Raw genomic sequence first — 13,708 nt, 5'->3', positions numbered from 1 at the left:
ATTGGACACTCTGGAGGCAGGAAACATGTTTCCGCTGATGGGTGAGTGCCGAACCAGAGGACACAGCTTAAAAATACGGGGTAGACCATTTAGGACAGAGATGAGGAGAAACTTCTTCACCCAGAGAGTGGTGGCTGTGTGGAATGCTCTTCCCCAGAGGGCAGTGGAGGCCCAGTCTCTGGATTCATTTAAGAAAAAGAGTTGGATAGAGCTCTCAAGGATAGTGGAATCAAGGATTATGGAGATAAGGCAGGAACAGGATACTGATTTAGGATGATCAGCCATGCTCATATTGAATCGTGGTGCAGGTTCGAAGGGCAGAATGGCCTACTCCTGCTCCTATTGTCTATTGTCAAACAAGGTGACTAAAATATCCCTGGGGCAAGTGAGGATGGGTGAAAGTAGACTTCATTAAAAATGTGACTCACACTCAATTCCCAGTAATGCAATACCAGATAGGCTGAAAATGGGGAAATATTCCCAATAATATTTAAAATCAACCTGTTCAGGAGAGGTTATGATATCAATTTAATATTTTTTTGAACTATATATTTGTAAGAGTGGTATGATTTACATCCCCATGACCAAAGTAAGACAAAAAGTTACTAATGTATGAACATAGCTGATGACATTTTGACAACTGAAACAGAAAACCATTTTAATACTGAAATATTATTAACCTGTTAGACAATTTACAATCCTTCTGAATTCTAAATTGGTATTATTAAAGTGTACTATTCACACATTCAAGTAATAGGTCTCAACAGAAGATAATGCATTAGAAAATGAGAAACCCAAAGCCCATAAAAAGGTGTTCAAAACTGGAAACATTTTTGTGGTTAAGTTTAAAATCAACTTACTATGCATGTTGGAGAGAAGGACATCATAATTATTCCATCAGCTATTAATTATATGATATACCCAACAGATAATTTTGAGCACATTTAATCAGAGTATGCTGTTTCAATTATATTATAATTTTCAAGGATGGACATATGGATTTGGCATTTCTAACTCGAATGCGAATGCAATTACAAAAATTAATTAGGAGTGAGCTGGAGTAATTTTACAGGAAAACAAAATGTGATCCGATTACAGCCAATAACCCTGGTTAAATAAAATCAAAGTCACAAAAAGAATTTACAAGGTAGAACATTAACAAGACCACACTAACTTTCATTATACAAGTGTTTCACAACGGTTAGCATGGATTCCAAGGGAATTCTCAACTGCTCCTATTTATTTCCACTTTAATGTGCCCCTTATCTTTTTTGATAGTATTTCCATTCAGATGACATTTACGTGATTTGATTCATAATTTTTGCAGTTTCATGAATGTCAGTCATGAACATTACAAAATGCAAGGCGTATGAGAGCAAAAATTGCCTTTCCATTTGCCATTGAAAAACATGCTGTTTTGTCTGCTATTATGAAATTGTTGGAAAATTAGTCTACCACATAAAGCAAAGATCTCAAAGAATGCACAATAGCACTTCTGTAGTTTGTCAAACAATACTTGACAAATCTGATCAAATTGAGAGCAAAATGTTGGTTTTAACTTTTTGTCTTAACCAAGTTTGAAGCATGTCAAATAGCATGAATCTCTGTAAAGTGGTCAGAAGAAAACCATTTTACACTAGGGTTAATTCAACAGAAAATGAACAACACCCGTGGAAATACGCATAACTACTTTTCAGCATAATGAATGCAAAAAAGGTATTATAAATCGTGTGGATTGAAATCTTCTCATTCTAGGAATGCATTAAAAAGTTCACTCCAGGTGCACTTGCTATTCTGATAACCTTTCAAATTATCAGCATCTAACAACATGAACAAATTCACAACCAATTTTAAACAGGAAAACCAGCAACATTTTACATTAGGCTACAGATTCAGACAACTCATTTACAAGGGAAAAATACTTCTAAGAGCATATTAAGCAAAGACGTAAATTAGCTTTTGAAAAAAAAAAGTTTGATTATTCCAACACCCCCTGACTTACTGTTTACATTACGCAATCAAACTAAAGTCTTATCAAGCCCCTTACTCTTAAATTAGTAAAATTACTAATAAAACAGATAGGGTAATAAAGAACTAAAGCAACCAACAGACCCAACACAATTTTAGAAAGAAACCAAGGAAACAAAAATAAAGGTTTTGTTTTAAAGCTTCAGCACAAATCAGCCAAATCTATACATAAGTCCAGAAAGCATGACAGAATTCAATTACACGAAAACCCACATGTACTGATGTTTTGAAATAGTAAACAATACAGAAAACAAATCATAAACCAGGCCCCAGCAACAAAACTAGTCACAAAAGGTTGACAAAATTGAGAGATTTGTTGATTTAGAAAGGCTCCTCAAATTATGCTTATTCTGGGGTACCACATGTATGTTTAAGATAATATTTTTATACTAACTACTTTTTTTTATATAAGAAGCTCATCAGTTTCTACCAGTTAGTGGTTCAGAGAATCTTTGATTCATACAAAGAAGACCAGTCACCATTTGTCAGGCATTTGCCCTTTGACAGAATCATCCAATTATTCCACTCCCTTTCACTATACATCTTTTCAAATCCTTTTCAGTGAATCAAGTGTGGTAACTCAAAAATGTTTATGTTTGTCAACAAATGAATTTTCAGCTGTACTAAGTAAGCAACAACAGGTCACCAATATTAAATACATATGTAACTTTACAGTGGAAGAGAATTACACAAATGCACTATTTCATGAAAAATTCTAGCTTTGATAATGCAAGTCCAACTTAGTCATCACCATCTCAAGCACATTCTGGGCCTAGTTTCTGAATCACAACATGCACACAAACCAACAGCCACTCTCAGACAACAACTCACCAGAACAAAGGACCCGATACCCAGCATGAGCAAAACCAATGTCGTGTACAAAATCCCATGCAAGGACTGCACAAAACACTACACAGGACAAACTGGAAGACAGCTCATGATCCGCATCTATGAACACCAATTAGCCACAAAACGACACAACCAGCTATCCTTAGTAGCCACACACTCAGATGACAAGCAACATGCGTTCGACTGGGACAACACTACTATTATAGGACAAGCCAGAGAATTCCTCGAGGCATGGCACTCATCCACAGATTCAATCAATAAGCACATCGACCTGGACCCAATATACCGACCACTGCAACAGACAGCTGGAACTGACAACCGGAAGCGGCAGATTCAAACCACTATAAATGCCGGAGGAAACATCACAGAAGCGCTTCACAGGAGGCTCCCAAGCACTGAGGATGTCACCTAGACAGGAGACGAAACGCCTGCAACACAAATTCCCAGCTCGGCGAACAGAACCACAACAACGAGCACCCGAGCAACAAATCTTCTCCCAAACTTTGACCTCCCCTTACACAAATTGCGCAAATAACTCAACAAACAGGATAAAACAATACCACCAATAAATGGATCTGGGGAATACAGTGATTACAGCAAAAGATACTTTTGCGTTCTAAAATGGTCCAAGACAATTCACAGGAATGCATTGACACTTAGATGGAATCATAAAAACACAACATTTTATGAGTTTTTAAACAAAGAATTCATAGCTTCGGGCCTAAGTAGCTCAAGGAACAGCCATCAGTGGTGGAGAATATAAAATTTAGGATGCACAAAAGGGCTAAAATTGGGAGATGAGAGATCTCAGAGTGATTCAAGGTCAGAGGCAATTAAAGAAATGATAAAGACCCAATACTTGATTGTGAATCAAGTCAGAATTCAAACGACACCAAAGTTATACTCCACCAGTTTATTTGCTGTCACAAGCTTTCAGAGTGCTGCTCCTTTGTCAGGCGAAGGAGCAGTACTCTGAAAGCTTGTGATTTCAAATAAACCTGTTGGACTAAACCTCGTGTCATGTCATGTGACTTCTGACTGTCCACCCAGATGCAACACTGGCACCTCCACATTTTGAATCTAAATCAGAATACCAAGATAAGAATATGAAATTCAAGATATAAAAAGCTAACTTTTGGCCAAAAATTTAAAATGGGTCTTCGTTAGGATACTGGCAGCATTTTGCATGAACTGAAGGCTATGGTGTATAGTGAGAGGGATCAGCCAGGAAATTATTGGAATAGTAATAACCTAGTTAATGGAAGCACTGCTAAACAATTCTACAGCAGATGTGTTGCTTGTGGTCAAAGAGGTAACGAAAGGCACTCATCTTTCACCTCATAAAAAGCCTTGCTGCAAGATCCAGAACCAGAGGACACTGGTGTATGCAGGGTGTCAAAAGAATTAGTGATACAAGAAAATTTTATTGGTTTTTAAAATGCAGTCAGTGATTGGGATCTGCAACAGTGCTTCCACCCCACTCAGACCGAGTTAACTGAGGGATTCATATGGGAATTGGATAAACACAAGACAGGAAAAAAAAAAATGCAAAGCTAGCAGAAAAGCAGAGAAGTGGAATTCAGCGCTGTTCTTCAGAGTTGTAGTAAATAGTTCAGGGTGAATGACCTCTTGTGCTGTCATCATTTTATGAGTCTATGGCTTCACCTCTGAAATCAGTCAATTCACAATTTCTACAGTATTCGTCACTGGACATTGCCTCCACTCCAACTTGATGCAGACACCAGGCTGTTGTAGCAGCCAACTTACATCAAGGAATTTTCACAGATGTCCAGCCAGGAAACAAAAGCAATTTTTTTTGTGGACTAAGCAAATTAAATGTAGTCATGTACAGGAGGTAAAGGCAGAAACTAAACTCCAACTTTTTCAGAAAAAATGTAATTGAAATAAGTCTAATCTGTTTCGCAGCATTAAATGAACATAAATTGGAGTCAGTTTGTTCTTCAAGTTTTTATTAATCACATTGCAATTGAAATGGAGTTACGCCTGAATCAGGTGTAACCTTTTACAAAGATTTCAATAGCAATGTGGAAACGGGAACATTGAAGTTCCTGAGCCTCACAGATAGCATAGTCCACATGTCAACAAATAATAAGCAGCAGTTTCAAACAAAACCTAAACTGGGTGGCGAGTTTTCCTGGGCTAATGACATAAGTCAATTATAGGGTACCCCAACATTACGAAGGCGGAGATCAAACTGAGCTGTGTTACTTTGGCTCTTCATCAATGACCTCCATTAAGCATTTAACCTGAGATCACCACTACATTAATAAGCTCAATCATAATAAGAGCCAATTAGATCCCAGTTTTGGATAGCAAAAATTAAACATCAAAACCAGGAAACTTTTAGAAAAGAAAATGAATGGTATGAATATTTTGAATGCAAAGTTGAAGAGTCAGAAGTATTATTAACTATGACAACCAAAGGAACTTAATAGTCCAAAAAGATTTAACAGACAAAGATAAGTTACAGAAGGAAACATTCATGGGGAAAAGAAAAAGAAAGAGGTAGAGCATCACACCTTCAGAAGGAATTGAAGGCTTCAGAAAGGGTGCAAGAGATTTGCCAGATCGGTATCATGAACAAAATAAGTTCAGTTAAAAGACCAAAGATGCTGCAATTCTACGTAACATTCTCAAAGTAACAATTTGGTGCAGATATTCAACATCAAGTAACTTTGATCACATCCATATTTTCAACTCTCCCCACAACCTACACCCCCACCCCCAAAATCTTCCGTTACTTTTACATCTAATTCCACAATCTTACTCATCCTCATTGTTAATTGCTCCATCAACAGTACCCATCTGCAGATGCGAAAATCTTCAGTTCTGGAATTCAGCCGCTAACCCCCTCTACCATCCTTTCTGCCTTCAAGATGCTCCTCAAACTGAACCTGTTTGGCCAAATCTTGTGCCATTTGTACCAATACCTCCTTAGGCAATTCACTGTCATATTTTGCTTTAGAACCCTGATAAGTCTTATTGCTTTAATGTGCTTTAAAAGTTAGTGCTTTTCATAGTTACGCAATGAAAGTCATTTAACAAAAATCAACTTCATTTATTTGAAATAAAATTCCTTTAAAAGAATAACAAACATTCTGTGGGAATTGTGGTTCAAATATGCTAATAAGAAAAATTAAAGACAGTATTAAATTAATTGGAGTGGTAACAAAAATGTCAGGGACTACCCATCAGAAAAGACTGCGAGGTTAGGTTTTTTTCAATCTTGTGAAATTATGATTGAGGAGTAGCCCAAAGTATTGAAAATAATGATTCTCAAATCAGGGCATGAGCACAATAACAAAATCAAATGTTGACACAAGAGTAGTACTGAGGGAATGCTGACTGTTGTCTTCCGAATGGAGGCATTACAGTGGGACCCCAGCTAACTATTCCAGTAGAGGTAAACATTTCAAAAAAGAAAATGGGAGCAATACCTGGTCTCTTGCCCAATGTTTAACCCTCCATCATTACCAAAAATAAAGTATCAGGGTATTATTATATTTCTACTTTTAGGAATGGTGTGTAAACAAATTAACTGATTATAACAACAATACTGCAAAGAGTAATTCAGTGACTGTAAAATGTTTTGAGACGTCCAGTCATTGTGAAAAGCACTATCCAAATGCAAGTCTTTCTTTAAAAGGATCTGGTTGAGTAGACAAAGATAGAATGCTTGCAATTGCAGTGAAGAGAAAAACTCACATTTGATCTTACATATGTTGGACCAAATGGCTTTGGTTGAAACTGTAAGTATGCATATTGAGATTAATAATATAGTTTTATTTTGAAATTTAAGCCCAAAGTGTGGAAGAATTTTAAAAATGCAAAGTAGGCAACCAAGAAACAAAAAAGGAGAATAAATCAGCATAAAACAATTGGAATGACATTAAAAAAAACTGAAGAGTTTTGATAGCATTTAAAAAAAGGGAAGAATTGAATGGGACTCAAAAAGCAGGGGATTTTTTTTTAAATTGGGGATTAATTAATTTAGTGGGGATTAAACAAAATTAACTTTACATCTGTCTTTATAAGAAGTGACAAACCAAGACTGTTTAGTGGAAATGTGGAATGCACAGTATTAATATTCATAAAAGATAGCACTGGATAAATTAATGGGACTTGAATTGACAGATCTCCATGAGCAATGGCTTACAACCTAATATTGAAACAGGGAACCAAAGAGATAGCAAACTCATTGGTTTTCATTTTCCAGAGTGATTAGAACAGCCAACATAGATATCAAGGAAGACGACTTAACCTCGCTATTCAAGAAACGAGAGAAGAGAAAAGAAAGAAATATAGGTCAGTTACCGAGAAAATGCTGGAATGTAACAAAGGTTGAAGCTTTTCTGCAATCTGGTTCAAGTTTAAAAAAAAAAAGCATTTTCTTTACAAATATTTGTTAAATGTTTTTGAGACTGTCATGAGAGGATAGATAGAGGACAACCAATGTATCTTTGAGGCAAAAACTCAAAATTAAAGGGAGCAGATATAGAACAAAATGGAGGATGGAATTCTTCACCCAAAGAGTTCTGAATTTGTTATATTTCCAGCGCAATGAAGTAATGGAGACTTCCTCACTTGAATGTTTTTTAAAGCTTAGATGAATTGTTTTTGAACAGTAAAGGAATTAATGATTATGGTGAGAGGATGTCTAAATGGAGCAGAAGCCACAAAAAGATCAGTCATGATCTTATTGAATGGCAGAGCAGGCCCAAAGGGCCAGATGGCCTACTCTTGCTTCTGGTCTTGATATCTTTTGCATTTAGATTTTCAAGAAGCATTTAATAAAAGTGAGATTGCACATATTTCGGACTTGTGGGATTGAGTGAAACATGTTGGCATGAAATAAAAATTCGTCAACTAATTCAAAAACAGTAAGCAAAGAGTGGATCAATTTCAGGTTTGCTAACCACAACTCTTGGGGTACCACAAGAATCAAGTGATTGGAATTCCTATTTATAATTGGCATCAATGACTCAAATATGGGAATAGTGTATGATGTAACCACATTTGCTTGTGATAAAAAGTTAAGTGGGAAAATGAACTGTCAGAAAAACAAAAGGATATAGATTAAACCGAGTGAGCTGCAGGAGGATGGGTTAAAAAAGATAGAGACCATAAAAAATAGAAACAGAAGAAGTAGGTCGTTCAGTCCCCTGAGTCTGTTCTGCCATTCAATAGAATCATGGCTGATCTAGCACTTCTCACTTAGCCTGTCCTACCCTTTCTCCTTAATCCTCCCCTTTCCTACTGATTAAGTATCTATCTCAGTCTTAAATATACGCAAGAACTCTGCCTTTACAGCTCTGGAGTTCCAAAGAAACTTAACCACCCGAGAAAAGAAATTCCTCCTCAACTCAGTCTTAACTTAAGTCTCAGAATAATGTAGTGCCACCACCTCTGGTCCTCAAGTCTCCAATGAGGTGAAACATTTCAGCATTTCCCCTATTAAGTCCCTTAAGAATCCTATGTTTCAATTAGATCACCTCTCGGTCTTCTAAATTAGTGTGACTAGAGTAATTTCCTGTTCAACCATAGCTCATAAGACAATACCTGCATACTGGGGATCATCCTACTGAACTTAGAGGATCAAGGCATGATTTCAGTTATCAGCAAAGCTGGATCAAAAAGGGCCAAATGATTCTATCTTCTCCCATTTCTAGGGTTCTGTATCCTTTTTCTAGTCTCTGCAGTTTACCTTCTCACCAGCCAGCTCCCACTGTCACTTCAGTAAACTGGACTAGTTCCCTCACCTAAATAATGTATGTAATAACAGACTGCAGCCATTAAGTGCTTTTTATTTTTCAGATTCCTGCTAGTTACAACCAGAAGCCCTGGTTGTAACTAGCAGGGAAATGAACACTATTTATATTCTATTTTTTGTCTGTTAATGAATTAATGCTAATATATTACTACCTTGTAGCCAATGCGAAGGTTCTAGAATTTGTTGTCTAGAATTTCTGAAGCATGGAACTTTTTGCAACTCACAGAAATTGAAACAGGATTGCATCATTTAAAGGAAAATAGAGAGTTGGAAGAAAGTAATAACAGAGGGTTCTGGGCCAGTTCAGGAAAACTGCATTATTTTGAATTTGCTACCATAAAAGGGGACTCAGATACCCAGAGGCCAAGTGAAGTGGCTTGAATTTATGCTCTGAAATTTTGTCCAACAATGCAAATTATTGCATTCCAATTTATTTTGAGAAACAAATGCTCAATGTTGCATCCAAAGCAGGATAGTCACTGAGAATTCAACAGGTAAGGAAATAACATCTTTTTTGATGTTTTAAATGAATCTTTATTAGAACTGGTCAAATTAATCCAACTAAAACCAGTTCAAAAAAGTCACAAGCAACATCAGTCCTCAACTGGAGAATCATATTCTTACACACTAAGAATTTAATAGTCCACTTGTACTCAAAAGAATCCATGTAAAACAAATATGTGAACCAAAAACAAGGAGGAGAGGTTTTCAAACATCTGAAAATGCAAAAATTTAAAAGGTGTATTCTAATACCTTTGTTGATGAAGGTGGAGTTGGAAAATTAAGCCAGGCTGGAGCAAAGTCATGCTGCGCCATTTAGGTCCTATGTCTCAGGGTTTTAAAATAAGGTATCAACACCTCATGGCAGATCCCTGCAAATGTAAAAACATATGATTACCTTGAGTTCAGCTCTGTCTCCAAATTTAACTCAGAATAAACAAAACATATTTATCTTTCATTTAGAATTGAATATTTTGTCTCCAATAATTCCAAAAATATTGCTACACACAGATCAGTGCACTATGGTCTTATCACAATTCAGGATCTATCAACATACCTTTCTTCAACAAAAGGGAGCAATTCCACAGTGTGAACTTCCCAGCAACAGCACCACACGACTCTGCTTCTTTTCATCGCAGCACAACCCAAGGGTCATTCAAAGGTTCATTTTTCCAGTTTTAACTACATCTGCATTTATTGCTGTATGAACCCGATAAAAGGTTTGAAAACTGTAGAAATGCACATGAAAAGAAATTAGACATTCCTATGGAATTCAAGGTAATTTGCTCATAAGTATAATCTGCTTTGCTTGTGAGAATTTTCATAAAGTGCTCTTTTTTGCACTAAAATCTGCAACAAGCAGTAGACAAATCATCATAATTACTTGTCCAGCCTGGTAACAATGTATAAATTGTGAGCACTTTCAAAATATCAATAATATGAAGCTTTGGCTCTCACGAAACTTTTATTCTTTCTGGTTTTACAAATGTACATAATTACTGCACCTACTTCAGCCCATGGAGACTAGTGTGAAAAAAAGGAAACCTGAAACAGTTCACAACTCCATAAATTATTTACTGTAGAGTTTGTACTAAGCAATATAAGCGATGAGAATAAGAGAAATAAAGACTCCATACCAAAAGAGCTACCAATAGTGCTGCAGCATGCAGCAAGAGAAATGTTTTGTTCCATTTCTATTGCAAATAGGCAACCTGTCAGAACTACATCAAAAAGGGAGGTGAACAGAAATTGAATTTATATTTGACTTACACAATTTTAAGTGTGAATAGTATCATACAGTTTACCAGAATTGAAGCAAGAACCCACATATTACCATGGATTCAGTTTCTACACAGAGATATTCGTGCATATCTAGTTTGAACAACCAATGTGAAAGCTTTTACGGAAATTAACTACACCTCAAAAATAAATGTAGATAAAATGCTACAATTAATAAAGACATAAAACCAAAAAGACAAATGCTGACAATCACCAATTGCAAGAATGTCCTTCCCAACATGCCACCCATTCCCCAAATTCTTCAAGACAAGCCAGGAATAAATGTAAGTTGTCACTTTTTTTAAAATAATGTGCCAGTTTGCACAAATAAATATAAAATATTTTCAACCAAACACACCAGATGCCTTGAAAATTCTCAACATGACCACCATCTGACATTGGATTCATTTCCAAAGTTGGATAATGTAAATAAAAGAGATATCACTTCAAATATTATTTTCACTTATTCAGATTTGAGAGAGAACATTTGTATTCCGTGAGGAATGTCAATAATACTGACAAACTTTTTTCCTTCTGTTGGCAGTAGGTGTCAGCATCCAGCATTTCAAAGAGTGCAGCAAGATTAAACCTCTCTGGATGCCTTTCCAACAAAAAATTCTTCACAGCAAGTTCAGAAAAGTAGCACCAAATGTAACATTTTAAATGTCTTACGCTAACCATCACTTTGCCCTTTAAGTGAAACTGTTAACTTAGTGACTACAATTAGCTGAATGGGAATAGAGATTGGTAGAATCCCTTTCAAGAACATCATTACAAAATAACAATACTGTACTTTGCATCTTTCTAGATCCCAAAGGAGAGATTAGTGCCTTAATATACTATGTCACATTATCCTTTTCAAACTCCAAGATATTCATATGCTATACCATAATTCTGATTCTTCCCACCAAAATACAACCAACAAAAAATGTGTCGTACTGACAAATTCAGTTCAGCCCACACTCCTCACTAGCTCAGTTTTTCAATTAAATCATTACAACTAGCATACATGATTTTCAGAAATTTAGTTGATAGTTACTCTACACCCTCATATCAGAGATTTGACAAAGATCACACTCATTCATGCTAACATGGTTCAACATGAGGATAAATTCTTTCTTCTGAAACTACAACATTTATAGCATATCTTTAATGCAAAAAGAAACTCCCTTCACAGAAGCAAAACTAAGTGAAAAATTGTCAGCAAGTCGAAGGGCATTGGGGCCAGTGATCAAAAAGCTTCCAAATATAGATTTTAAAGGCATCAGTTGAATTCAATACACATGCTAAATTTTCATTTATAAAAGTTTCCAAACTTTTCAGCCCAGAATTCCCAATTAGTTACAAATCTTGTAAACAAAACGACTGCTTTTATCCCAACTATACTTTAACCTCTTCATTTGCTAGCAGGAATTAAAATGTGCTTTTAAAAAATTCATTCTTTGACAGGTTTAAAAGTTAAAATTAATATTAGAAACGACATCTTCCAATGGTTTTAGGCCACAAATCAACAAAACTAAAGGCTTAACAAATTACTCGGGCTCAATTTCAAAATCAACTTCTGACATATTTAACCAAACAGCATATTCAATAATATTCAAACAAGTCAGTGTGAAAGGCAAGATTTTTTTTTAAAAAGTCTAAAAATGAAGTATGTACTTACTGTTGCAGATATCCCGCGGCATAACAGTGAAGTTGAGTTACATGAACCAACACTCTGATGTAATTAATGGCACAGTCACTAATCGTCAAATTGAACTGAAGAAAATTCTTTCAAGAACTCGGCAGCAAAAAGTGAAGTATTACCAACAAACAACAACTGCTTCTTATTCTTGTTTACAAATAGCGACAATTAGGCCTCAGAAATTTTCCACGCTTGTAAATATTTGGGAAAGCGGAATGAATGAAAAGGTTTAGGAAATTAGCCGTTTTGAAAGCGAGAAGAAACTGCAAACACAGGGAGGATAGAACATCATCACCAACAGATAAAGATACAACGAAAGCGAGACACAGAGATGGCTCCTTTCTATATTCAAAATTAATCTTCAAACTCTTCCAGCGCCTCCACAATCTCTAAACTTAAGCGACATCGGGCACCACGTGATGACGACACGGGCTGGTCGCTTCGATGACGTCAGGACGAAAATAAAAATCAGGCACAAAAACAAAGTGAAATCTTCGGTCTCTCAATAAAACCGGGCACTGGGTAAACAGGACACTCCCTTTCCAATCACCTAAGGAACGTCCTCACCTTTCCCAAACATCACTTTAACCCTGTGAGCTGGAAATTAAAGCTAATTTACTGTTTGACCCTCCGCTGAGTGACGTTATGCCAGGGGTCAGCCAATGGGAAAATATATTTAAAGGCCAGGCTTCAAATCACGCGAGATCAGTTCCGCCCCCACTCCCCGAAAAAGAGTCGCCGCTGCGCCTGCGCGCTATTGGACTCGGCAGGTGACCCGGTTCTGCGCATGCGTGAGGTTGCTGGATGCTATTGTGGGACTCTGTTTGCATGCAGAGGCTGGACGCGATAGAATTTAAATCTAGTATCGATTAGGGGTTGGAGGCTGATATAACTCCGCTCCATAATATAGTGGAAACATCCTCTCCACATCCATTCTAACCAGATTTCTCAGTGTTCGTTCAGTTTTGACCAAATCCCCACCCATAGAATCATAGAGATGTACAGCACTGAAGTACACCCTTTGGTCCAACTCAGACCTGATATCCCAACCTAATCTAGTCCCATTTTCCAGCGCTTGCCCCATATCACTCTAAACTGTTCCTATTCATATACCCATTCAGATGCTTTTTTAAATGCTGTAATAGTATCAGCCTCCACCATTTCCTCTGCAACTCATTCCATACATACACTGACCTCTAAGGTTGCCTCTTCGGTCCTTTTCATATCTTTCCCCTCTCACTCTAAACCTATGCCCTCTTGTTCTGGACTCCCCCACTCCAAGGAAAAGACCTTGTTTATTTACCCTCTCCATGTCTGTCATGATTTTATCAACCTCTACAGATGAACCTCGATTATCTGAATACGAATTATCCAAAAATGGGATTATCCGAAGGAGATCTCGAGGTCCTGACAGAAACATTACATCAAAGACGTGTATCCAACACTGATCGTGTCTTTTGTTTACAGTGATTAAACAGGCGCCTTATCCAAATGATTGACCTCACGTCCTCTGTCGCTCCCCACCCTTTCCCTGGAGTTCTGCGCAGGGGTGTACCCTAAAGGCCCCTTCCCCAGAT

General features: G+C 36.9%; 1 protein-coding gene across 1 annotated transcript in view; it reads right to left on the bottom strand.

The window, feature by feature from the left end:
* LOC122549387 (vasculin-like) overlaps positions 1 to 12,746 on the bottom strand; it is a 76,303-nt gene extending 63,557 nt beyond the window's left edge. Inside the window, exons 1-3 of the mRNA XM_043689126.1 lie at positions 12,111 to 12,746; positions 9,726 to 9,897; positions 9,422 to 9,540 (exon numbers count right to left, since the gene is read on the bottom strand). Of these exons, the coding sequence (XP_043545061.1) occupies positions 9,422 to 9,484 (63 nt within the window). The 5' untranslated portion in view covers positions 9,485 to 9,540; positions 9,726 to 9,897; positions 12,111 to 12,746. The remainder of the gene's footprint in view (positions 1 to 9,421; positions 9,541 to 9,725; positions 9,898 to 12,110) is intronic.
* Between the last annotated feature and the right edge of the window lie 962 nt (positions 12,747 to 13,708).

The sequence above is a fragment of the Chiloscyllium plagiosum genome, chromosome 1 (assembly GCF_004010195.1).
Source record: "Chiloscyllium plagiosum isolate BGI_BamShark_2017 chromosome 1, ASM401019v2, whole genome shotgun sequence".
Classification (NCBI taxonomy): Eukaryota; Metazoa; Chordata; class Chondrichthyes; order Orectolobiformes; family Hemiscylliidae; genus Chiloscyllium; species Chiloscyllium plagiosum.
This window is presented reverse-complemented; position numbering and strand designations above follow the sequence as displayed.